The 26,677-nt window shown below is 32.9% G+C and overlaps 1 protein-coding gene across 2 annotated transcripts in view; it reads left to right on the top strand.

The window, feature by feature from the left end:
• Positions 1–12,016, top strand: part of LOC145684732 (brachyurin-like) — a 50,477-nt gene extending 38,461 nt beyond the window's left edge. For both annotated transcript variants that reach the window (XM_081757108.1, XM_081757109.1), the window contains 2 exons: positions 2,749–2,888; positions 11,780–12,016. In XM_081757108.1, the coding sequence (XP_081613234.1) occupies positions 2,749–2,888; positions 11,780–11,929 (290 nt within the window). In that variant the 3' untranslated portion in view covers positions 11,930–12,016. The remainder of the gene's footprint in view (positions 1–2,748; positions 2,889–11,779) is intronic.
• Positions 12,017–26,677: the final 14,661 nt, after the last annotated feature.

Below are 26,677 nucleotides of genomic sequence, written 5' to 3'. Positions count from 1 at the left end.
TCGTCACGGAAGGGGGGAGGGGTGACATGAAATTCTGAATGCCCAGAAGCTCGATCAATCTAAACTACATTACTATCAACATATATTGGTTTGTTAGGACAATAAAATGATTATATTTTAATAAACTATTAGAAATCTCGAGTAAAATAAAAAATAAACAAAAAAATAAAAACGTGCTGAAAAAGATTTTACAATAATTACATCCTTCCTCTGTTCATTCAAATATAACAATTTTCCTTTCATTATGACCCCAATTATTATAAAAAGTACATATTCACTATTATAAAAAAGTACATGCTCAATAATGTCTTGTAAAATATTTTACAATACCTGCGTTCCTTTCTCTGTTGAATCAAATGTTAACAGAACTTTCTTTCCATATAAATTTTTGTTTTTATTATTCCGTTAACTACTGTCTGTTCCAATGACATGTTCAAGGAGCATTAGAAATTTGTTTTTGAAATAACATGTTTGATACTGCAAGGATGCGATAACGAAAATTTATGATAAAAAATGTCCACGTTGTTACACAACGGTACTATACTTTCAGAAGCTTTAAATTTCCCTTGAAATTCCCCTGACTAGCAGCAGAAATTCTGAGAATTCCGTGAATTTTCTAGAAATCTAATATTCCCTGACTCTTCCAGGATATCTCGCTCGCCTCGCCACCATATATTTCAAGTAATACAAATCTCATAAGAAAAAGTAACCAAGAGCTTCCTGATTTTTTAAATTTTTTTTAGCGCGATCCTTCTTTTTCTCATTTCATTTTTCATCCTTCCTTATTTTTTTCATTTCTGGTCTCGAGGGGGGGGGTCCGGCCCCCGACCCCCCTTGGCTACGTGCCTGATCGAGTAGTACAGAAACCATCTGCCACGGTGTATTTACAATTCGTTGGCAACACTAACGAAATGTATACGTTTGGATGCAAAGTGATATTATCAAACCCTTACCCGAGTCACGTTCTAGCAGTGAGCCAATTTGAAACATGATGGGCTCAGGGACTTACGTGTGATGCATCGTAATATTCATTTTTATTTCTGTTGAATATACCATACATAGGGTCACAAACACCAACAAACTGGCTCCATATAGGGTCAATTTTAGGGTTTGCCCGTGATTTGAAAACGGTTTCGTACTTGTGATGGCAAGAACTTTCAGACGATATGTAGGTTTTCCCCAAGTACCTGGTCCCGGTATGGTATCATCCCTAGTCAGTGCTTGAACCAAAGACAGTCTGTATGGCTTCATGGACAAACGTCTATGCAACACACACCAAAAGTGCTGTAAGGAAAACCAGTTTCTTCTGATGCACGTCGTGTAGATTTTCGAAGACTTCGGACAAAACTCTTCCTAACTGCTTCCACCACATCATCAATCACAGGTGAGAGCCTTGAAGCCTTTGTGTGTCGCACAGAACAACCTGTTTCAACAAATGTCTGGTGCCATTTGTGCACGGTTGGTCTACTTGATGGTTCTTTGCCGTATTGTGTGCGAGACTTCGCTGTACACTCGGTGCTGACTTCGTTTCTTCAAACAAAAGCACGCACTTAGCTCTTTCAGTACCAGTGGAAGTCTTCATTTTCAAAGACTCACCGGTGGCGCAGCGTGTGGTCAACTCCGCAAGTACTCACTACGTAAGTCAAACCACTAAGTGTTTTGCAGTATAATGACATATAAACCAAGTCTGCATGTGGTTCCAATAAAGAATTATAAATTGATTGAAGTTGTAAACCCTACAAAGAATCACCCTGTATATATAAAGTAAGAGTATTATATTCATTATTAACCTCATATAATGATAATTATTTATGGTTGAAACGTTTCAAATTCTATTTTCGACAAAATAATGTTTCCACAGGTTACTTGTACTTTTCTTCTTTATTTCAACTTCAAAACATAAAAATAACTTTTCCAATTTCATTTGCGACTTTCATTGTTATTTTCTAGCAAACTAGTAAACATACCAGCTATTTTCTCTCTTGAGAACAAACGAACTTCTTTCAAAACTCGAACGGGATGGAACTTTGAAATTCAAACAACTTTATTTAAAATTTATTCAAAATTGATTTGTCTATAAATTTTTAAAGGAGATAGTTCGATAGACAGAAATACATCCAAGAGTTTTGCAATTGATCTATAGATATTATTAACTTTTTGGACTTTTTACGTATTTTTAGTAGTTTTTTAATGGAAATTTATATTTTTTAGTAGTTCCTAATGGAAATTTTATATTTTTCACGAGAAAACAATTAATCTCAATAGGTTAAAAATCTCATTTCTAGTGCTGAAATTGAATATGTATGTCTGTAATATAACAATTAATTTTTTTGGAAACGAAAATCATGTATTACGTTTACTATCTTTAGGTAAACTTAGTGCCATTTAGTTAAATATACCAATTTTGAGTTGGTTTATGTTCATACACTGCGTAACTTTTGATGCCGTAATTGCACATAATAATACGTTATGAGAAATAATCACAGTGTTCCTTAACTCCCTTGTAGTTGTATAAATGTAATGCAATGAATTATGTTTTATATTGATCTATATCAACGCAACAATAAAATGGTTGCAATTTGAAAATTTTGAACTAACATTAAACGTAGAAAATTTGGGAAATAATCTAAAAACTCTCATAGAATGTTGATAGTAAATTTATAGTAGTATTTGTTCCAGCATATTCACTATATCAAGTATTTATTTATTTTTTATTTTATTTTATTTTATTTATTTATTTTTTGGCAGATGCTGTCAGTATTAGTCCAGAGCTGAGATACGTAGAGTTACCCATTATTACCAACGATGAATGTGCTGAGTCTTATGGAGATGTCATCGACGAAACCAAGATTTGCGCCGGTGCTCCAGGTGGAAAGAGTCCCTGCAATGTAAGTAGATAACTCTAATTTCACGATGTAACATTAATTTTATTGCCACTAATTGTTTCACCTAAGTCTTCTACCCTCTGTGCACTAAAGGATAAATCTTGCTTAGTTAATAGCTCCATTTCTTTATTTCTTCTAATAATACATAGCAATGTGCGTTCAAATTCAGGATCACCATTATCCATTTTCTAAAATATAAATTGAAACAGATATAGTTCACTTTACAATTAAATCTATTAAATCCATATAAAGTATTGCTGCAGAAATAAATAAATATTAATGATCAAATCTGAATATACACTGCTCCACAAAACTTAAGCAACCCGAGAGAACGTGGTATAAGTGACTTGTGGGGCCCATTCAACACTGGTTAGTGACATGCACATACACAGAGACACACAAGCAAGGCGAGCACCCACTCTATATCATAATCAGCACCGTTGCAACCACGGTGAACAAATTATGCCATGAGGCGTACACCACAGCCCAATAGTGTCCGAGGCTCCAAGCATTGAGTTAGTGGTTTTTGTGTGGGGTACACACCTTGCAATGGCTGGTAGACATTTGAGTGTCTTTGACCGCGGGCGAATAATTGGTCGGTTGGAATTGGTCCGATCGCAAGTGGAAATGGCGCAGGAATTCAACGTGAACAAAAAATTGTGTCGAGGCTGTGGAGTCGCTTCCAAAATGGAGGTGAAGTCAATAGACGTCATGGAAGAGGCCGTCCGAAGAAGACGTCGGCCGTCGATGACCGATTTCTCACAATTGCTGCCAAACGTAACTGTCAAGCTTCGTACTCTCAACTGGCCAATAGTTGTTTCAGGCTACAGGACAATGCGTGAGTCGTGAAACTGTTCGTTGGGGGCTCAATAGAGCAGGAGTGTATGCAAGAAGGCCTGTGCTGTGTGTGCCACTGAAACTGCAGCACAAACGTGCGCGTTACACATGTTGTCAGGAACATGTTGCTTGGCGGGAACACCAGTGGGGGCGTGTCATGTTCTCCGATGAGTCGAGGTTCAGCCTGTCGTCTTATTCTGGTCGAACTTCAGTGTGGAGAGAGCCAGGAACACGCTATCATCCAAACTTCATTGCTGAACGGCCGTCCTATGGCGGTGGTTCCATTATGGTGTGGAGTTGAATTATGCTGGTTGGGAAAACGGACCTCCATATTGTGTAGCATGGCACTTTGACAGCACAACGGTACCGGGATGAAATTCTCAATACACATGTGCGCAATTTCCGCGGAGCATTTGGCCCAGTCTTCCTATTCATGGATGAAAATGCCCGCCCACACCGTGCACATCTTGTGTCCGAGTATCTGGAGTGCAAAAACATTACGCGTATTGCATGGCCTGCATATTAGCCGGACTTGATACCCATCGAGCATGTGTGGGATGCTCTTAGGCGGCGAATAGCGCAGCGCAGTCAACCAGCACGCGCTCTCCCTGATCTGCAAACAGCTCTCCTCGAGGAGTAGCGCCATTTGCCGCAAGACTTGATCAACACTCTGATTTGCAGCATGCAGGCCAGATGTCGTGCCTGTATAGCTGTTCGTGGTGGTCACACGCCATATTGACTGCCTATGCCCTCGCACAATCCAGCTTCACCTGTTGAGGTATCGTTGCGTAGAGACTAACATTTATTTTGTATTATAAATAGGATATTCTAAAAAAAAAAAAAAAAAAAAAAAGGTTTTCAATTTCCGCTTCTTAACAACAAGTATATATTTAATAAGAACGTATCATATAATAATTAGCAAATGTTAATAGTAGTTGGAAACGAATAGTACTAAAATGGTATATACTTTTTATAACTTATGCGAATTGAAACAGAAATCGGTGACATTTCCAGCCTCATATATCAACTAAGTTTCTTAAAATGTTGATTAAAGATCACACATTCCTGTCATTCGCTGATTCTATGAACAGTGATTCTTTTAAGCCCATGTACGAAAGTAGAAAATGTATAAGCATCATTACAAACATTTCAAACTTTAGTTTTACTGTAGAAATAGTAACGTGTAAGGATATATCACACTGTTTTATATTTTCTGCATAATTTTGAAAACTGATAAAATGACATCAAAGTGACAAATGATTGATATTAAAAAACTTTCAGTCAGTAAATGTGGTTTAGGCAGTTTTAAATCCTCTACTTAATGAGTTGGAACGCAACCTTGATCAGTAGATACATATAATAATTAACAGCAAAACAACTTCCGATAAATATATTTTTAAAATATGGGTCGTAAATAATTATTACCAATAGAAACTGGGAGAACTCAGGATAATATACGTAATTTCGAGCACGTGAGGATCCCTCATTATTGATCTGTAATGCAGCAAGATCTTAATGAAATGTCCCCAAGTTATTGGAATGATCATGGATCTCTTTCTTATCATTTGTTTGGATCTTCTGCAAAGACGAGATCTGGTAATATACGACAATTTCCTATTAGATATTTAGTAAGAATATTGCTGAAGAACAGTATTATCTATAGTTAATGATTTGGAAAACAAACTGAGATGTGTTTTAGATTAGGCCATTCAACCACTGGTGCTGAGAACATTAAACACAATTTAGTACTTCATTAGTGTTTGTTATGAGAGTGTCAGAACATTACAAATCCATTGGATAATTGTAAATAAAATTTAACCATAGCAAATCAGTTTTAGTAAATAATAAGTAAATAATAATAAGTGTTACATTTTCATATAATGTTTCTAATGAAGGTAATGATACATTGCAGAAAAGGTAACACTAATATTTATTACAAGTGATTTACTTTTATTATATTTTATTTTTAATTGGGGCAACGCAGTTTTAAAGCTACAATGAAAGGGATTCAGATAGATAATTGTGTTTGTGGCTGTACCTTAGCGCTAAGTTGTAAGTTGTATGCTAGTCACAAAATAATGGTGAGTGTTAGACACACTGTGTTCACTCCGTTGTAAAGGGAATCATACTAGTGTATTCAAAATCTTTCAACCAGTAATTATATGTTTTTAACATTCTATTCTGTTTTAAGGATCAGTAAGATTCTAATGGGTGTGCAGAACACCAGTTATGAAAATGACATTCTTAACTTGAATGCTTAGATATTGTTGATATTCTGGCTATTTGATAATCTTAAGAAAGAAAGTTACATAGTTCAAAAGTTGAAGTTTAGTTTAGTATATGCTACATTTTTAAGTTCTCATCACAGTACACGTATTTCTCTAAATATGTGTACTATGTAGTCTAAATGTCTAGCGGAAACAATACACAATTTATAGCAATTTCATAACAAAAACGAGTACAACGTTACTAGCATTTCTCGTTTTCATACCTAGGTATGTTGTATTGATCCATCTTGTGTTTCGTTAAAATATGGGAAAATGTAGCTATACGGTAGAAAAGCCTCTGTAACATTTGGATCGAAATTTGAATTCTAAGTCATCATCATCATATACATTGCCCAGATACATTACTTTCTTCTGTCTGGTACATACATATTTACAACAGAAAAACACATTCATATCAAATTCGTTGTAAAAAAAAAAAAAAAAAAAAAAAAAAAAAAAAAAAAAAAAAAAAACTTGCACCCACTCACTCAGCTGAAAGCACATAGTTCCTTTAAAATGATAACAATTCCGGTGTGAACAGGTATTTTAGAATATTTTCTAATCTGCTATATTATGTGTATTATTTAAACTATTCTCTGTAGCGATTACCTGTCAGGTGCCAACTCTTCGAGTTCCGTATGAATTTAAGAAATTGTTAGTTTTAATTTTCGAAGTTGTAGCTAATACTATATCTGAAGTAGTGCTCAAAGTATATATTTTTTAATTGCATCTGACGATGTTTATGTGTCGTGTTAGTGAATTGTATAGAAAGGAATGAAATACCCAAAAAATTTGGAAAACTACCCACAACATTCTTTTACCTTTTAATTTATTGTATAATGAAATTGACACTAAAGAAAACCAGAGATATCCTGCCCTGCTAGTATGGTATCCAAGGAAACATTTTCCTGTTTGGAAAGGAATGTTTTCAGTTTCTCAAAATATGAATAACCGACCCTTAGAAAGTCGGGAGACATTTACTAACTTGATGCACTAAAATAAATACGAAAACAAACTAAACTAATTCAGTTTTCTCAGTTCAGTCTGTTCATAAGTATAATGCATTACAGCGAGAAGCAAAAAGTATTTAATTTTAACCTTGTAAATTATATCGCGTTCTCCTCCAGGTGTCGTAAGAAAATTAACATTCTTATTTGAGGAAATAGTATACTGCTGTTCTAAGATTAAAATCGAATCAATTCAAATGAATTTGAAGATGAAAATACATTATTCCTTCAACACACGTAACGCAGAACATTGTTAGATTATGAAAACACTGTCCGAAAGTGCATTCTTTACTTTTACATTTAAAAACGTTTGAATAATTCGTAATAATTTAGAAAACGTGGTGAGCTTCCTTAATTGAGGCATCTTAAAGTCACTTTAGTTGCTTCACTGTTGAATCTAGAAAATCAATAGGAACAGCTCAATCAATTTATATAATGCTAAAAATATTTAGTATGTTTTGTTAATCGACAGACAAATTATACTTTCATGTTATATTGTACAGAGATCAATCAATCAGAATAATATTTTCAATCTCAGCGTTGTACACAAAATCTGTAGTCTATATCGAAAAACTACGGAACACACGGTTCGTGTATAAAAAAACATTATATTATCATAAAATATGTATTATATATAGAATGTGTAGTTTTATCTTGATAAGATAATAATTGTTTACTTATAAAATATTATTCATTAGATAAATTTTAAAAAGCCATATCTATTACCTGATAAGTTAGAAGCTCATCTACAAAAGTGGATGTCATATTAGTAATCACATACAGTACTTGTTCTAATAAGAAAGCCTACATTCAATAGTTTGACTTATTCTCTTCAAATATAGAAGATGTAGACAAGCACAAAGAAATACTTAATGTATAATGTTACACGTTTTCTTAAGCATCTTATATGTAAAACTTTAATAGATCACTTTTTATTTTACTCAAAGAAACTATTATACAAGTTCAGAGCTTTTTGAAATTTAAGTTACAAAATATGAAATTTAAGTTACAAAATATGAAATTTAAGTTACAGAATATGAAATTTAAGTTATAAAATACAAAAGAACTTTCTGCACTATCAATAACTTTTCATAATGTGCTTTGTTAAAGTTTTTCAACTATATTTCACACTATGAGTTTGGGATTTGTGCTTCACGTTTTTATGCAACACCGAAGTTATGAGTCAAGACATCTACTAATAGCATTGGTTTGAAATCCATCTAGTTATTGGATGCATTGTATAGCCCTTTATGCAAATTCCATTCTCAAAGTGTATATTTTTCCATGCTACACGTTCTCGTCTCTAACACAGCTGGATAAGATAACTATGATGTCGTCTTCAGCTAGTAACCTAAGCATAACTCCTTTGATATTTCAGTATGCTGACTATTATGAGTTTAATCTTATAGTGTTATAATATTAGCACTGATTTGTAGTTGAATTAGAGATGCAAAAAAGCTTTGAACCGATGGTTTCTTGCATATAAAAAGCCGGCTTTTTTGGGGGAAAAAACCGATAATTTTGGAAATTTTGGCTTTTTTCATTTTCATAATTTTTATGTTTAAATAGCTTTCTTATAGTATACTTTAAAGGTTAATAAGATTCCATGACTTAAATGCCATATTTTGCTCTGGAATTCACCATCATGATGGATGGAGCACAGGGTTTATGAATTAAAGTAAACATAAAATGCGTAGTATTTCAGGGCAATTTTAGAAGCTATTTAACTTTATTTTAACTTCTGAATTATCGACATTTTTTCTTCTCTAGATCATTTCTTTTAGTCGTCTCTATTTCGCTTCTTAGAGCTTAGTACTCTAACTTCTAGCACATAATTAAATTTATGTTTTTCAGTATATCTATCAGAGCGTACGTTTTTCAATATATCTGCCAGAACTTACTTCCACATTTCCGTTATACTGTAGCTGTGCAATGATTTAACAATAATCTTCCGGACACAACCTTGAATACCATTTGATAAAAATAATCAGTATCGGATTTAGAAGAATATTTGGGAGAGGTTTTCTGAATAATGTTTGGTTTTTCTAAAAATTCCTAACTTTTATTTAAGGGAAGCTTAAGGTTATGAGTACAGTCATAACAAATATCTCGTTTCGTTTGTATATTTAGCTATAATCTTCCAGATACAACCTTGAAGAACATTTTATACAGATAATCAGTGGTGGATTTAGAAAAGTATTTTGGGAGGGGCTTTTCTTATTAATGCTTAGTTTTTCTAATAATTCCTAATTTTTTGAGGACAGCTTGAATTTTATGAGTAAAGACAAAACTAATATTTCGTTTGTTTTAGAAATTCCGTAATTTCGGAGTAGTCTTCAATTCGAAAGACATCCCCACCCTAACCTTCTTCGCAAATCCATCACTGCTGGTAATTAGTAATAACAAAGAATTAAAAACGATTAGAAAGGAAGTCGGCCAGGACTCACAGTACACGCACTATCTCTACAATCACAGATGTAATTAAGAAAAACTTTTGTCAAAATGGTGGAATGCGAGGTTGAATCCCGGACTTCACGATAGAAGCGCGAAAGCTAACCACTCACTCATGTTTGTTGTGCAGTTGTGAATAACTTAAATGTATTCTCTCTCTCTCTTTCTCTATGGCCACAAAAGCTCTCCATTGACTTCTGTCCTTATCCAATTCAATCCAGTTTCTACTCTGTATTCCTATTTCTGCTACATCCATCTTAATATTGTCCTCCCATCTGGGTCTAGGTTTTGCTAATAGAAGTTTCCCGATTGGATTTCCAGTTAAAACTTTGAAAGCGTTCCTACTTTCTTAGATTTTGAGTACATGACCTGCCCACCGGAGCCTCCTAGACTTGGTGACTAACTATGTTTGGTAAACCTTATAAAGTACGTAGTTCCTTCTTATGAAGTTTCCGCCATTCTCCATTTTCGTTCCTCTTGGGTCCAAATATTCGTCTCAGAATTTTATTCTCAAATAATTTCAGTCTGCGTTCTTCCCTCAGAGTAAGCGACCATGTTTCACAACCATACAGAACAAAAGGCATGATTATCGTTTTATATATTTAAGCTTTAAATTCCGTGACAGAATTTGCTACGACAAAATATTTTGAACTGGATAATAACAAGAATTTCCTTATTTCAGTCGACATTTAATTGCTTTGTGGGTATGATTTTGGTCTGGTAATACTGATCCAAGATATTTGAAAGTATCCAATGTGTCGAAAGTATTAATTGATATTTTAACGCATTCATAATTTGCCGTATTACGATCCTTGTGAATTTTCTTTCTGCATTTACTCATGTCCCTGCAAGAGTTTAATAAGGCCTCTGCATTTCTTTCGATTGTTCTTCTATCAGATTTACATTATCAGCATATACCATAACCTGGTGAATAGCATTCAACTCCAGGCCCTGGTTCCTATCTTTGATTTTCCTTATAGCGTACTCCGGAACAAAGCTGAATAATAACGGCGATAACGCATATCCTTGTTTCAGGCCAATCTCGACGTGGAAGCTCGCATTCTTGTACTCGGACTTTACTCTGGGATTCATTTAAACACTTAATAAATCTAGCTTTTTCGGTATTCCAAATTCTGTAAGAATGTTGTACAATGTTTCCCTTCTAATCGAGTTGTAAGCCTTTCTAAAATCAATAAACAGTTGATGTACTGGGTAATATATTCCCATTTCTTTTCTAGTATTTGTCGAATGGTAAATATCTGGTCGATAGTTGATCGATTGCGACTAAATCCACACTAATAATCTCTAATAATTTCGTCTGCGTGTGGCGTCAATCTTATTAATAGAATATTAAGAGAAATGCCTCTATAATTATTACAATGAATTTTGTCGTATTTCTTGTGAATTTTAACAGTGATTGATTCTTCCATTCTTTTTATATGTATTCCATAGTTTTCCTCTTTTTAAAAAAGTTTCGTAAAGATATGTTGAATTTTCTTGTTAAAAATTCAGAAACCTTCAGGACTGGGTAAACCGTGATGGTGGTTATGTATTCTACAGCCTAGGAAACCATACGCTCAGATGAACAGTCTATTACGTATATGATCCATGAACAGAAAATTCGATACTTTTCCGATTCTGAACAAGCTTAAGGAACAGTCAGTGCATTACAGAATTTGGAGCTTTACCTATTTTGCAAATACGAAGCACCTGATAGGTGGTAACAGATTATTACGTATGTGATCAATCAGTGAAAAATTTCTTCGAAATATTCATACAATGTATATGAAAGTTAACATTTAACTGAAAAATTTCAATAATGTACAGAACTACCCGAAACGAAGCTCTTGATGTGCAGATTTCTCTCAAGTTTTTCTTAATTTTGCTTCAAAAAGAGTGTGTGATATTTTGAAGTAAAAATGCTACATACAATTTTGCTAGTTATTTTTGTATCATTTTTAAAGTACTTATTGTAAATAAGAGGTTAAAATATTATTACATATATTAGTTAATCCTTTGGAATTCATAATGTAAATATGTTAAGAATTTTAAAAAAATCTTTTTGAAATTCACGGTTTTTTTCGAGGTTTCATATTATTATCTGCATCAACCACTAATTAAATGAGTTTTTTGTTGTAGAGAAGCGAAACAAAGTCTGCTTTATCAGTTTAAAGCAAAATTTTCAAAAAAGCCCAAAATTTCCCAAGCAAAAAAGCGAAGCAGAAAAAACCGAGTTTTTTCCCAAAAAAAGTCGTTCTTTTTCGCGCCCTTGCATCTATCTCTAAGTTGAATATATATTATTCTATAACTATCTTCTTTATTTTCATTTTAGGGTGATAGTGGTGGTCCATTGGTGGTTGATGGCGTCCAAGTTGGTGTGACTTCTTTCGTCAGTGATGAAGGATGTGCAAGTGGTGCACCTTCCGCATACACAAGAGTATCATATTATAGAGACTGGATTCAAACTAATAGTGGAGTATAACACTTTTTGTAGACCATACGGTACATTTTATTAAATCACATATGTAAATTTCAGTGAATGAAAAAATAAAACTAAAATCTAAACATCTGTTGTGTGTATCTTTCATAAACATTTATTTATTTCTACGATCAAAAACTGATACAATTATTTTCACTCTCTTCTCATCTAACGCTTTGCGGATGTTTAGGAATTCCTTGTTGAAGTAAACAACATAGTGTATTCATAATTTATTTATGCGTGGAATTGAAAACATTTGCAACGTCTACAGATACGCATATCGAGCGATACTACAAAGAAGAATAAGTGCATTATATATTCCTTAGAAATTATATTCTATGCATTAACTTTAAGACACCTACTTCATAGGTTTCCAACATAAACGGATCCTCGCCTTGCTCCGTAAGTTATACCGTGACCTCTCACTTGACTTACGAAAAATTGTCTTACCAAAAACCACTGTTAAAGCAAGTGCTGCGACGTCACAATCTGACCAATAAAGCATAGCTTCGACAAATTCTATTTTACTGCTTACATGTAATTATTTTATGTTGTCACTGCTATCTGTGTAAAACTTACGGTCCTTTCAAGTCAAGAAGGAATATAAAATACCTGTAAGATTTTTCTAATTACAAAAAAAAAAAAAAAAAAAAAAAACCTGTAAGAGTTTTCTAATTACGGAACGAAAGAAGATTACAAACTACAAACTACATTTTTTTCATAACCACCATATGAAAAATACTGTGTTGAATATTTGTAAGTTTTCCATTCATTTTAATATTATTATTCATCCATCCTGAAGAAGACGGAAAGGACAGATCTCCTTTACTTATTCTAAAGGGAAATAAAGTACTAAACTAAAAAAGAGAGAATCAAAAAATGTAGATAGAGATGCGAACTGTTTCTCACTTTTGAAGGAAAATGCAATGTTGCAATTTATTGTTAACAGCGTTGAAATGTGGTTCTTCCTTTTCACCAATTAATCTAATATAATATTGTCAAATAATATTACATCTTTTAATTATCACAATTACAATATTTAACAAAGGTATGAAATAAAACTGAACGAGTTCTGAATAATAGATATAGTTTTGCTGATGTATAAAATAACTATCTTATCCTGAATTACTTGAATAAAATTAGCTGCCTATATAAATATTTGGTGACATTACAATTACACTGTTTCATATCCATTGTGAAAGCAACGTTTATAATATTACTGTAATAATACCGTTTAACCATAAACTGAGCCTATGCTATCAAATACTCAACCACGAATTTTCCCCTTCAAACAGTAGAACACCACATTAAAGAAATACATAAATATGGGAAAGCAGCTATATTTAGCATCCAATAATAACTTTTCCAAATCATAGTTTTTCACTTTCATTAGCAACCATGAAGATTATTGCAAACTAATGGGAGGTTTTTCTGTTTAACAAACAGTACTTCATTTGCATGTAATAACATATTAAGCATTATTTAAACTCTGGGCCGAGTTCTCTCTCTCGTAAGAAAATAATGATATTAATAATGTCTCGAGCGATACCAAAGGTCAACTTACTGCAGAGAATTAAATACACATGAGTATGGTCATCTCTGCAGTTTTCTTATACCTTGCAATTAAATAAATAAAAATGTCAATAGCACCAACTAAAGTCTTAACAAAGTGTTATTAAGAGCATGTTATCTTCTCTTATTGGCGAAGCTATCACACACATAGTCGTGTAGACTAAGGAAACACGAAGAGGAATATTACTAGTTGAAAACAAAAACGCCTTTCAATAAGAGGGCATTGGACACTTTCTGACTCAGTAATAAGTTATCGTCTACAGAACGTTAGTTGGAATCTTCTGAAGGTAATTAACACGAAGATTAAATCGGAGGTTCCCGCTTTCGGTCTAGTCACTGGTTCTTATTTTCAACTGAAATGAGTGTTATCAATTTCAAATATTTAGAACAAATCAACTTATGAAAATGTTGCCTATTTATTCTCATCAAATAGAGAATCCATATATACCGATCTGAGAGCAGAAGGAGGTCAACTATTTCTCTGGAACGAAAACTAATTAAGCGTACACACAAAGGCGGCTCTGCAACGTAGTCGTAGTAGTGCCTTTAGTTGTTTTAACTATATTGGTATGGCGCGTTCAACCTTAATTGGTGTTAACAAAAGATTTATTAATGCAATATAAATCACAATATTTGGTATTATACTCTATTCAGTTGCTCTGGCTTGCCTCTTTTTAGCATGTTCCTACTTCAAAGAACAGAGTTTATAACTCCTGATTTTACATGCAATGTAGTCACATTTTACAATGACTGAATAAATTTTCCTTTTTCACTCTCATTGCTGGAGTGTAAACGTAAAGAAAATTGGTACTTTTTTGTTAATGTTATTAAAATCTACCTTGTCATAACAACTTGAATAAAAGGTTATATTCATTTCGTTGTTATTATTGTTATTTTTAAAATTGAATAATTATATAATGGAGGACTTATACGTTGGTCGTAGTGGTTTCCAAAACTGAGGTGTTCTAAAGAATCATTACATTTTTTATTATTTTTATTATTTTTTATTCATTTTTTTCTTTCCGTAGAACAGTCTACCTTCTTCCCTGGACCAGTACGGTTTTCTAATATGAATCCCAAAAACCTATCTTCATGAATCTATAATGAATAATCACTGTAACGTTTTAACTCGAAACAGAAATTGTGAAGCATTTATAATCTGGACTGAACGGACACGACTTCAGAGTCTATCTCCTACACAGATCGATAATTCACATATTCGTTTTGAATAGCTTGCTTAATGTTTACAGATAATATTAACAATATGGATACCTATTAGGGAACGGGACTAGTCAATTTAGACTCAGGGAAGACTCAAGATTACACAGAACACAATTAACTGAATCAAATATAAACACACAATAACCCAACGATAACAAACAACTATTGAGCAACGGAATTTCTATGTTCATTTGGCCGAAATTTGTCATAATTTAAAAGAATACAAAACATTGTTCCAAATTCTTGTCAGGGACAGAACTTCCCCATCCACTGGATCATTGCTTCTTCATTAAGCACAACTAAATTTCATTTCATTTCAGTAGTATCTAATATTTGAGTTTTACTGTATATCAGTTAAGTAATTGATTTCACTAACACTTATGAAATAAAGAAATCTTTAGCTTCATTTGCAAATTATTTTAATTATCATTTGGTTTGTTAATTTTGGGTTGACAAACTGACATCTCGGACATGGTACGTCCGCGAAAAAATTCTTTCATACAACTTTCAGTACTCGGAGCAGTACAGTATACAGTAAGTATTCGAAACTTCTGGATGATCAGCTTAACAAAATATTCATGTAGAATACTCAAATAACTTCCACAATATTGAATCAGCACAGTTATAGATTCATAGTTACGTTAATAAATTGTTATTTGATTGATTCACATGCATTAGTTGGTTAGTATAACTTAAATACGAACACATGCTTAAATACGCAATGTACTACTTAACCTAACATGCGTTGTAATTAGTGACTATGAGGAAAGTGATATGTACAACTACCCTACTTATAACATATACAAAAAAAAAAAAAAAAAAAAAAAAAAAGGAACACAATTATTCATTGGCTACCTCTTATTGCAGTAGCTAGCTCCCGGACTTCTATTGCCCTTCTGAGCTTTACCTACTGAGGATATACATTCACAGTCCGAATGCACCATTTAGCATTCTTTCAATGTACTACGTATAACATTTCCAGTAGACTGTGCATACTTTCCCACCATTAACATATCAACTTGCACACATATTGCTTGTTAATAGCATTGGCTCCCTTATTACATACTTGAGCCACCGATAATACATACACAAGATGTGAAACATTACGATAATGACAGATATCAATCACTTTAATGACGATTAAATACTACATTATAACTTAATCACGTTCATTCACTAATTACCTACCTACACTCACACATCTATGTTATCACACACACACACACATTAAATCATAATAAACCCTTAATATTTATATTTTTCGCATGCCAACCACAAGAATACATGAACCTGTGCTGAATTATTCGACTTGTTCACCTTTGGTACGTAAATTGGTTTACTGAGCATATTTACTTTAATTTTGAATTCGTATGCCGAAAGAAATAAACGTGGCGACAAGGAGACTTTCAATGTTGAGAGCCTCTAAATACTTGTTACAGTTAGGTTACCATTGTGGTTCAAACATAAGTTGAAAACATTGTATAGAAAGATAATCTAAGTTTACCCCAATCTACGAACATCTGACGTATAGTAGTGATTTAAGTTTTACTCACAAATCATGATGTAAAATTTTCACTTGCCACGAATCAAAACTGTATAATTAGTTTGGAAATTCAGCACTAGCTGATTCAGTCATTTAGATTTTACTATCTGTTACCTGATCTGGAACAAATCAGTCCACATTGGCAAATATACTTCAAATATTTCAGAGAAATGTTCTTTTGTTTTTTAAAAGATACAATGTACCTTTTTCTCCATTCTTTTCGCATATTTCCCGTTTACAATATCGTATTTAAAGGTTGAGTGCTTCACTGCATTCCATCTTTACCTAACCTATTCAGTGCATCAATAGGGAGATTATCCGGTCCTGGAGCTTTAGCACTTTTGATCTTTTTCATGGCATTTTCTACCTCTGCCATGGTCACAGGCCGAACTAGTTCCTGATTCGTGGGTAGACTTCCTCACGTTTCTCTCGCGTTTTTTTCATTAAGAAGTTTCTGGAAGTAGTCGTTCTATCTCTTCTTTAACTTATTCTCACTTTTCAGAATCTCGTTATTTTCGTCCTTGATGTAGCATACACGCGGAATATCTTTCTTTTGCCTCTGTCATGTGAGTAAGTGAATATAATATGTCTCGCCATGTATTTCGAAGAACAGAAATCCTTCCAAAAATCCAGGGGAAGATAACTACTACTCCACCTATTCCACTCTGCGGGCGCACACGAATATACATTACAACAGGAATTCATGTATGGAAGGAGTATAGAGCTATGTTTATTATACGTATGTATATTATTCAGGATCGTTTTCCTCTATACCAATGTTTGTATCAAACAGGGAATGTTTATTCTTCTTCTTCTTCTTCTTCTTCTTCTTCTTCTTATTATTATTATTATTATTATTATTATTATTATTATTATTATTATTATTATTATTATTATTATTATACTATGGTCTAGTTTATGCATTGTTGATTAAAGTAAGTGGATTACTAATTACAGCGAACACATATGAAACAATTGATGGAATCAAAATGTGGGAGGAAATGGGGAAGCCCGATAAAACCCACAAATACGATATCGCCGATCACAGGATCACGTGACCTGGGATCGAACCAGAAGCACTTCGCACCAGAGGTTAGTACTATACCATTGAGCAACTGTTGGCATTAATAATAATAATAATAATAATAATAATAATAATACTTAATTTAGTGTAATATTTTATGTGACCATTTAGCTAAGACTTATTATTTTTAATAATAAAATGTTTGTGACAAGACTTTTATTTTGCCGCTCCACATTGAAATAAAATTACTAACTCCACATCTGATGTAATTCGTTCATCTCCTGATGGAGTTTTCATTACTTTGAAATCCGCAATTAAAATTAACTTAGAAAAGATTTATGTTAACCAAACAACATAATTTACAAAAATTAGAAACCAAAGATTCATTTTACCATTGAAGTAAATATACTGGAAATAAAAAGAGTATTGAATGAATCCAAAATACTTTATAGGGTAATTATAAATTGTAATTAGTTTGGTTTTAGTTTAAGTTTTCGGAAAGTAGCTTATACCGTTCATATGTTGTGAGTTTTTTGTTTTTTTAATACCCAAGTGAGCGGATATAAGGACAAAGATTCTGGATAATGAAGAATGCTAAGTGTGATATATAACTGCTGATACACGTACTTTCCATTCGTTTAATAAAACAGTTGGTAATTTGATTTTTTAACGTTTTTAAGTTAATTAATTGTCTATGAGTTTATGGATGACAATTGTGGTGTAGGAATATGTTTCTTTAATGTTTGAGGCCCATTGAAGTTCTAAGGTGTCTTTCTTGATTTTTGAGAATGGCAGGAGGTACAAACACAAAAGGTTTTAAAATACTGTTGAAATGATCTTTGAATTGTAATAAGAAAACCAGAATCTGGCTCTTGGGAAGTTCGCTGCACTGTCTCCTGGCGGAACCGTTCTAGTCTAAGTGTGTGGCGAAATATACGTTCGAAGAATAGCGTGTTGTAAATCGTTTGCTTCTCTTGAGAGGAGGGAAGGGGAGGAAGGAATTTATCAATGTTCATCGACAGCTAAGTGAGAGAAGCCATGGGCGGCGATTAGAGGGGAAAAGGGGGGCAGTTGTCCCCCACTTTTTTGATGTAACTCATTTATGTATATATTTTGATTTGGAAATGTAAAATGTTTGTATGTATTACTGTTTCATAGAAAAAAAATTGTGCCATATAATATTCGCCGTTGCGTGAGTACGTGATGGTTATCCTCCCGTGGAGTTTAGAAAGCTGCAGAAATTGCGTTTTAATTACCACGGAAAATAACTCAAAAATTAACCTATTGAAACACAACAATTTCAGCATACTTTCACTTCTTACAAGGATTCAATATATTAATCAGCCGCTTTGTATTTTAAGATGTTCATGAGCAAGGAATCAAATCTCTGTTTAAGAGTACAAAAGGGCTAGTACCTACTTGCGTTGGTCTTGTCAATTTACGTAATAAAATATGAAATACGATATGCGGTATTTTAACAAAAAAAAAGATAGTATCCTATTAGTTATACAAACTTCTATTAAGTCTTGCTCCCTCCACTTTTAACGTCCAATCGCCACCACTGAGAGAAGCGATAATACGTCATAGACGTAAAAAATGTATGTGTAATTCAGTTGACGAATAATTTCTTCGAGTTTCATTCAACACAACTACAAAGAAGTTAAAATAAGACGTTGTTCGTAGAACGTTATCACCATTCTAAAGAACTAAAATACTTCTTCCGAGGGATAGTTATACTTCAACCTAGCACCCTAAAGACAGAAGTTTTTTTGTGGACCGGACCGTTCTAAGACCTACTCTGACCAAAACTAGCGAATAGTTAAGTATAAGTAAAATAAACGCATTTAACCTTCCTGACCTTTTCGATTCTCGAGAATATAATTGCGATAACTTATAACATGAATATATATGCCAAACCAGAAGGGATTCCAATTTCCTTAACAGATTATATAAAAAATCTCTTATTCTCTTGAAAGAAAATATCCTGTGTGTACTTTGAAATGTTCAGAAAAGACGTAAATATTAACATGAATTAAAAGAATCAAAGAGTAAATAAGAAAATAAAAAGTTAAAATCAACTAAAAATTAAACACAGCAGGTCTGCCCTTTCAAATTCTTAAGGTCCTTTCACATAAACATATGAAATACACACAAAGAGAAAGAGATATCTCTTTACGACTGAAAAGAAGCCTAGAAGTCGGTCACTGCCATGGTGGCGTTTCCAGTCTTAGCGTAAGGGTGCTATGACAAGATTATTTTTGAATGTAACTTCTTACCTAGCATCTAGCTGTCAGTTTAATTTCGATACTAATTCTTAAAATTATTGCTTTCTCGTTACGAATTTGTTTCCGCTTGTTGACAAGCAACATACACTATTGGCCGAAAGAAAACACATCTACTTGCAAACAGAGTCTTTTTTTTAACACATTGCACAGTACGTCTTTTTCGTTGGGTTTTGGGAGGAATGATGAGGATAAATAATAATAAAAGGGCTGACTTCAAATTCTAGCTTCATGTTTGAAAATGTTAATATCGCCCTTGATTCTGATCACTGGCGACACTAGCTATGTTCCCTGACCTTATGAGGAAATAGAAACACACAGAATATACTGCTGAAAATACTTCTTCCACAGTTGCGGTAAAGGGAAGCTTTTCAAAGCTCAAATCAGTTAAAATGTATTTGAGAGAGACAACAAGTGATAATATGATAAATGTCCTCGATGCTTGGATTGGAGTTTAATGTCCCTTTCAGCAGGGAAACTATACTATGATACGGGGGATCCAAATCACATGAGCTCACACCGGAGATCGAACTCGTGCTTCCTGCACCAACGACTCATACTGTAACCATCTTGGAGGACGAAAGAAAATTTGAAAATTTTGTTAAGGGAAAATAATTATTCATTTACCACACATGTGATATTTTGTAAATAGTCGTATTTTAAGTTTGAAAATAAAGAGCAAACTTTCACTGGCGCTGGAAGTCAATTACATAACACTTAATTAGGAAGCATAAATATCTTTAAATTCTTACATCTGTATTATACAATTGAAAGCTACTATGTTTGTAACTCTTAATCTCAGGAACCGCTAAACCGATCTCGATCCATTTTTTTATGTAGATGTAGTTCTGGCCTGGAAGTGTTTTTAGCTATTCACTTTGACGGTAGAACTTAGGGGAGGGGAGGTAGTGCAAATAGAAAAAAATAAATAAAACTTAATACCTCTGGAACCACCAGACCGATCTCGACCAAATTTTCAACATAGATGAGATTTTAGACTGGGATGGATTTTATCATTTCGCTTTGAGGGAACAAGGTAGGAGAGGGGAGATATATAAATCAATATAAATATAAATAAAAATAATAAAAACAATAATATAAAAAAATAAAAGATACTAGGTTTGTGACTTAATAACTCTTGAACCACATGACCGGTCTGAATCACATTTTCAACATAGATTAAATTTGGGACTAGAAAGTTTTTTATAATTTCATCTTGACCGTAAAACCTAGGGGGGAAAGGAGAGGTATATATATATATATATATATATATATATATATATATATATATATATATATATATATATATATATATATATATATATATATATATGAAAATAAATAAAATAACTCTTGCGCCACCGAACTGTTCTCAGTCAAATATTCAACATAGATGAGGTTAGCACCTGGGGTGGTTTCTATCATATCATTTTGTTGGTTGAGCTTAAGGGAGGATGAGAGGGAGGAGAGAGATATAAAAATTAATAAAACGTAATAATTCATGAACCAGCCGACTGATCTCGATCAAATGTTCAATATAAATGAGATTCAGAACTGAAAAGTTTTTGTATTTTTCTTTCTTTTTGACAGTAGAATCTAGGAGCGGAGGAGGTGAAATATCTATATCTATCTATCTATCTATCTATCTATCTATCTATCTATCTATCTATCTATCTATCTATCTATCTATCTATATCTATCTATCTATCTATCTATCTATCTATCTATATATATATATATATATATATATATATATATATATATATATATATATATAATTTCATTTAAATATATAATAAAACAGAACTTAATAACTCTTGAAACACTAAACCGATCTTGATTAAATTTTCAACATAGATGACGTTCCTGCCTGAGATAATTTTTATAATTTCACTTTGGCAGTGCAACTTAGGGGAGGGATGGGGAGATATATGTAAAAAAATAAAAATGAAAGTGATTGTTTCTGTGACTTCATTACTCTTGAACCACTCGACCGATCTTAATCAAATTTTCAGCATAGGTGACGTTCGGGCCTCTGATGATTTTTATTATTTTGCTTTGACAGTGCAACTTAGGGGAAAGGCAGGGGGGATATATATATATAAGGGAAAGTAACTGTCTTTGTGGCTTCATCACTTTTCAATAACAAGACCAATCTCGATGACATTTTCATCATAGATGAGGTTTAGACCTGTAATGGTTTTGTTGTATCACTTTGGCGGTGCAACTTTGGGAAGGAAAGAGGGGGAGGAACATTCATAAATGATCGAAAACTATCGATCTTACTGTCGAATCCATAGTTTTCGGAGTCGGTGAAATGAATGGTGACATTTCCGATGCAATGCACCGCAACATGGAGTAGGAGAAGGGGGAAATATATAAAAATGATCGAAAATGACTGATATTAGTGTCGAATCCATAGTTTTCTGGGTGGCTGAGATGAACAGTGGTCTTTCCGATGTCGTTTAAATCGATGTCAATAAAAACGAAAACAGCATATTTCACTGATACCAAACACATGAAATGCGGAGTTGTGCATTTGAATTTTCATTTTAACCCAGGAAAGCGGGTGGTCGATGCTAGTTCCAGATATTTCTTCATCTAGTAAATCTCAATATTCATTCTCTGTTAAGTAGGACATTAAGTCCTCTTTCTACAATTAAAGTATTCAAGGAAAGCTTTGCCAGTTAAGCGGAAGGAAAACGTCAGGTAATCGATAATAATAAAGGCGATAATAAAGGCGATGTTCCAGAATGTCCTACATGTATGTTTTAATCCTATATCTTGCTTTTAAACTTATGCTTTCTCTTATTTTTTTCTATTTCGAACATAAAATAAAACAAATATAATACAAAGCCACTAAACCCATAGCATAAACTCAACAGTGATACATGCTATACAGAAATATAGTCTTGAAAAAGAACAAAGCTCTACATTGATTGTTTAAGCAGTAGAGATAGCATTATCATTTAAAGTTGCAATAGAGTTTAAAGAAACGAAAATTAGAAATGAGGTACAGGTCATTAAACAGGAAGGCGCTTCCATACTTGAAAATACAAATTCCCATTTTTAATAGATAACGAAATGAGTACATAATGTAGCAAATAATATTAATAAATATTTAAAAATGTACTGTCTTTAATATGAAATACGTAATACCATTTTTTTTCTCTTGTGATGTTAACACGGTATTCAATTCTTACGTTATGTGATGTTACGGAGTGTAAAAAGAGAGGGACGTTAGCGTTATATATGTTTCTGTCCAATCCATAATGGAAGGTTTAGTTGTTGTTTTCCTGTTCTTAGTGGTAGCACAGGTAGTTTATGCAATATATTTTCAGGTGTTAAAGATATTAATTTATTACAAATAGCTAATATAGTTTTTTTTTTTTTTTTTTTTTAGAAAATTTAATTTAAGTCAATTAAACTTGTGAGAAGATCAGAGAAAATTTCACGAAAATTTTCACCCTTGAGTTACCTTTAATAAACACGTGATGTTCAATTATTGACGACGAGAACGGAGGGGAAGTACACCCATTGGAATCCAAAATGTGTCTCCTAGAGTGCAAAGTCTAAGATGTAAATATCGATAAACATTTATAGTGATTCGGTAATAACGTTTAGATTAAAATTTCACAAGCTCAACCGAGCAGTTTTTTTAAAAGGGAAAACAACACATTTATTTATTGATTTATTTATCAACACAAGAAGCAGATGCCCAATTGGAATGTTGTAATATTACAATATATTTTTACAACAGTTTTTTGTACATATACAAGATCTGTATGTATCTGATTTTTGTCTGCAGAACATTATGCATGTATCAATTTTATCATATTTTTGACATAGTTCGTTCTAGACAGAACATATTCTGCAGATTTGTGATTTCGGCATTATATTTGTCCTAGACGTTTTGCAATAGACGGGACCTGTACTATTAGTACTAGTTCCAACTAAAAGAATATGAAAATTTGATGTTGATATAAAGTTTGAGGAATTGAATTCATTGTGAACTATTTTTTGGAGGAATACCAGATAGGTAATATTACGCCTTTGTTCTAATGAGTAAATATTATAATTATCTATTAGTTTATTATGATTTTCCAGTGAGGCATAAATTCCAGTTACTTTGTGTATCAAATACTTAAGAAATTTTGGTTGAACTTTTCCAATTTGTTGAAGATACTTTTGTTACAAGGGATTCCATATCACAATAGCATATTCCAACTTGGATTGTACATATGAGTAATATATTTTGAAAAGTGTTTAATATTACTGAAGTTCTTACCACTTCTAATTATGAATCCTAATAATTTAAAAGAATCATTAGTAACATTTTCGATGTGTTTAATAAACATTAATTTCGGGTCAAATGGAACACCTGGATCTTTAACCGTATTAGGTCTGCTTATAGCCCTTTCCAGCCCGATGATAACATTTCGAATCACTAACTTTTTATAATCATAAAACTAATATTAATTCATGCAGTTTCCCCATGTAATCATAGCACTCTTCTTTCGGGTCAATCTCATAACTTGGTATCTCTACTTACTCGCGGTGAAGCAAAACAGATCGTCTAGGACGTGTCATCATTGCAACAGCAAATACTGTGAACATATGTTTTTCCAACACACAAAATAATTCGGGCTGGAAAGGGATAGAAGTATTACTAAGTTCGTATTTAAGGTTATTTTTGTTTCTGCTGAAAGACAATATGTTACATTTGTTATGTTTACTATAAGTTTGTTGACTGAACACCAGTTTGCAACAGTCTTTAAGCTGTGTTGTAAATCAAGACAATCGTTCGCAGAGTTTATCTTGGCGTACATTTTGAGATCATCAGGAATCAATGATTTTTCACTGTTGGATATATGATCTGGAAGATCATTGGTAAATACTGTTCGCTTTGTAAAATCTAGTTCTAACGGGACACTCCAAGTAGGAGTAAACTTGAGTTCTATTGAATAAACAAATACATGTTGATATTTGAGTATATTTGAAGTTTCATGTTCTGCTTAATCGAGATACAATACCCAACCATTCTTCCCTCCATCTTCTTTCCCGGTTTCTATTACTGTTGTTGACTTCTTAATGCTTTTCTCATGTCAGGGCTAGATCTCGTAACTTAAATATCACGCACTTCCACACTAACTGAAATTCTGAACTTTCTTACTAATAGGTGAGCCTGATAATAATAAAATATTATTATATATGTTTTGCCTTTGGCACTGGAGTTGCAAGTATTTTGGAACATAAAGCAGAAACAACGACTTCATATTAATTTAAATTTCGCTTACTTTTTTCTTTTATTTCTGTATCATTTTACAATGATTTGACTAAAAACTAAAAAAAAAAAAATATTAACCGTAAAATTAATGTTAAACACATTTATAAACTACATTGAAAGAAAACTTTTCGTAACTTTGAGTGAACAAGTACGACTAGGGCTAAAATCACTGGACGCGATTTAATATTCATACAAATTGCTTCACTTTAAAATTACTAAGAACGCTCAGTGATTTAGACCTTAATTCTATTCCATTTTATTTCACAGAAAATTTTCTCCTTTTCACTGTAACTTATAAAAGCATTCTTTTTAAAGGAATTTTTAAAAAAATATTTTAATTTATTTTAATTTTGTGGCTAAAGCCTTGGGAAATATTGTAAATTACAATGAAAGGAGAAGAAAAAGAAAGTTGAAATTAATACAGTATGAATGAACTAGTTGCTTGTACTTCTACCTCCAAAATACTACTTTTAGTATCAATGGCAAGAGGAAAATTTTGAAAATATATTTTATTGTCTTCGGGACTTTGTATCTATTAAAAAATTTAGAGTAGTTTGTGTTCCCCTGGTTCGAAAATGTTACTGTCGTCACTGACTAGAACGGAAATTATGTAAAAATATTGTATTACGATCGGGTTACATGTCCACGTGAAAATCGACTTGCAAGATTTGATTCTAACAAAGAAACGAATAGCAAAGTAACAAAATAAAAGCATTGTAAAGAAATGATTAGCGGTGTATTTTCCTTATTTGTGCTTTGTAATCTAATACTTTTAAGTAGATATACGCATCTTAAGTAACAAATTTCTTGGATACAGTAAATAGTTACATTGTAGAGTGGAAGACATAAATTCACCGTTTAGAAACTATACACAAATAATTGTTGGATAGTAGTATTAGGAACTGAGCGAAAGCAGAAACCCAGCAGTGAGATTAATGCTTGTTTTGTTCTAGCAATTCTCGTATCATGGGAAGAACTCCAAACATATTGCTCGAGTGAATTCACACCATTGTAGGGCTAGGAAGAGCTCGGTACTATGAGTGAATCATATCGAGGGATATAGAGTCAAGAATAATTGCATGGTTTTCTTGTTTCTTTAATACAAATAAAAAGTTTCCCTTCTACAAATCAAACAAATTGACTTTCAAGATTGCAAGAAAACACAGTTGGAAGCTTGATCAGTTTGCTTACAACTTTATTTCAAAATATGTGTTCTGCTAGTGAGGAGTCGCTCGAGCAATTGGAATGGAACAACATGAACACTTTGACCAATTCGAAAATAATCGACCAATTGGAGTACTTTCGTTCGATTATGGCCATCCCTAGTCGAGATGTATGTACTACTATGAGCAAAATAAATGACGCGTCTCTTTATTTTGAAGTTTTTTGATAATATCTCCGTTTTCTTTATATGTTCGAAATTTCGGAAGGTTTCCCCAGCAGGACAGGTTAATAACAAACCCGTTTTTAATATTTGTGTTAGATATTAGCTTAAAATAAATAAATTAGAAGCAAAAAACATTAAATCGACCGAAATCACAAGAATTACCAACTCTGCTAAATTGGGAAATTTTCAAGAACGCGAGGGAATTCTGCAGTTCAACACGAAGCAGCATCTATGTCATTGTGGGAAATGTGGATCTGCAAACGAAACTTTTAACGAAACCTTTCTAATATGTTTTATTACGTGCATTATCTGCAAACTCCAAATATATGAATATATGCTAAGTATTAACGTAAAGATATAGCAAATAGTGGAAATTATCTATGGAAAAGGACAAATTGGTAGCACGATCGTAATGAAATATAGTCTTTACCGGAA

The sequence above is a fragment of the Thermobia domestica genome, chromosome 5, assembly GCF_964235325.1.
Source record: "Thermobia domestica chromosome 5, izTheDome1.hap1.1, whole genome shotgun sequence".
NCBI lineage: Eukaryota > Metazoa > Arthropoda > Insecta > Zygentoma > Lepismatidae > Thermobia > Thermobia domestica.
This window is presented reverse-complemented; position numbering and strand designations above follow the sequence as displayed.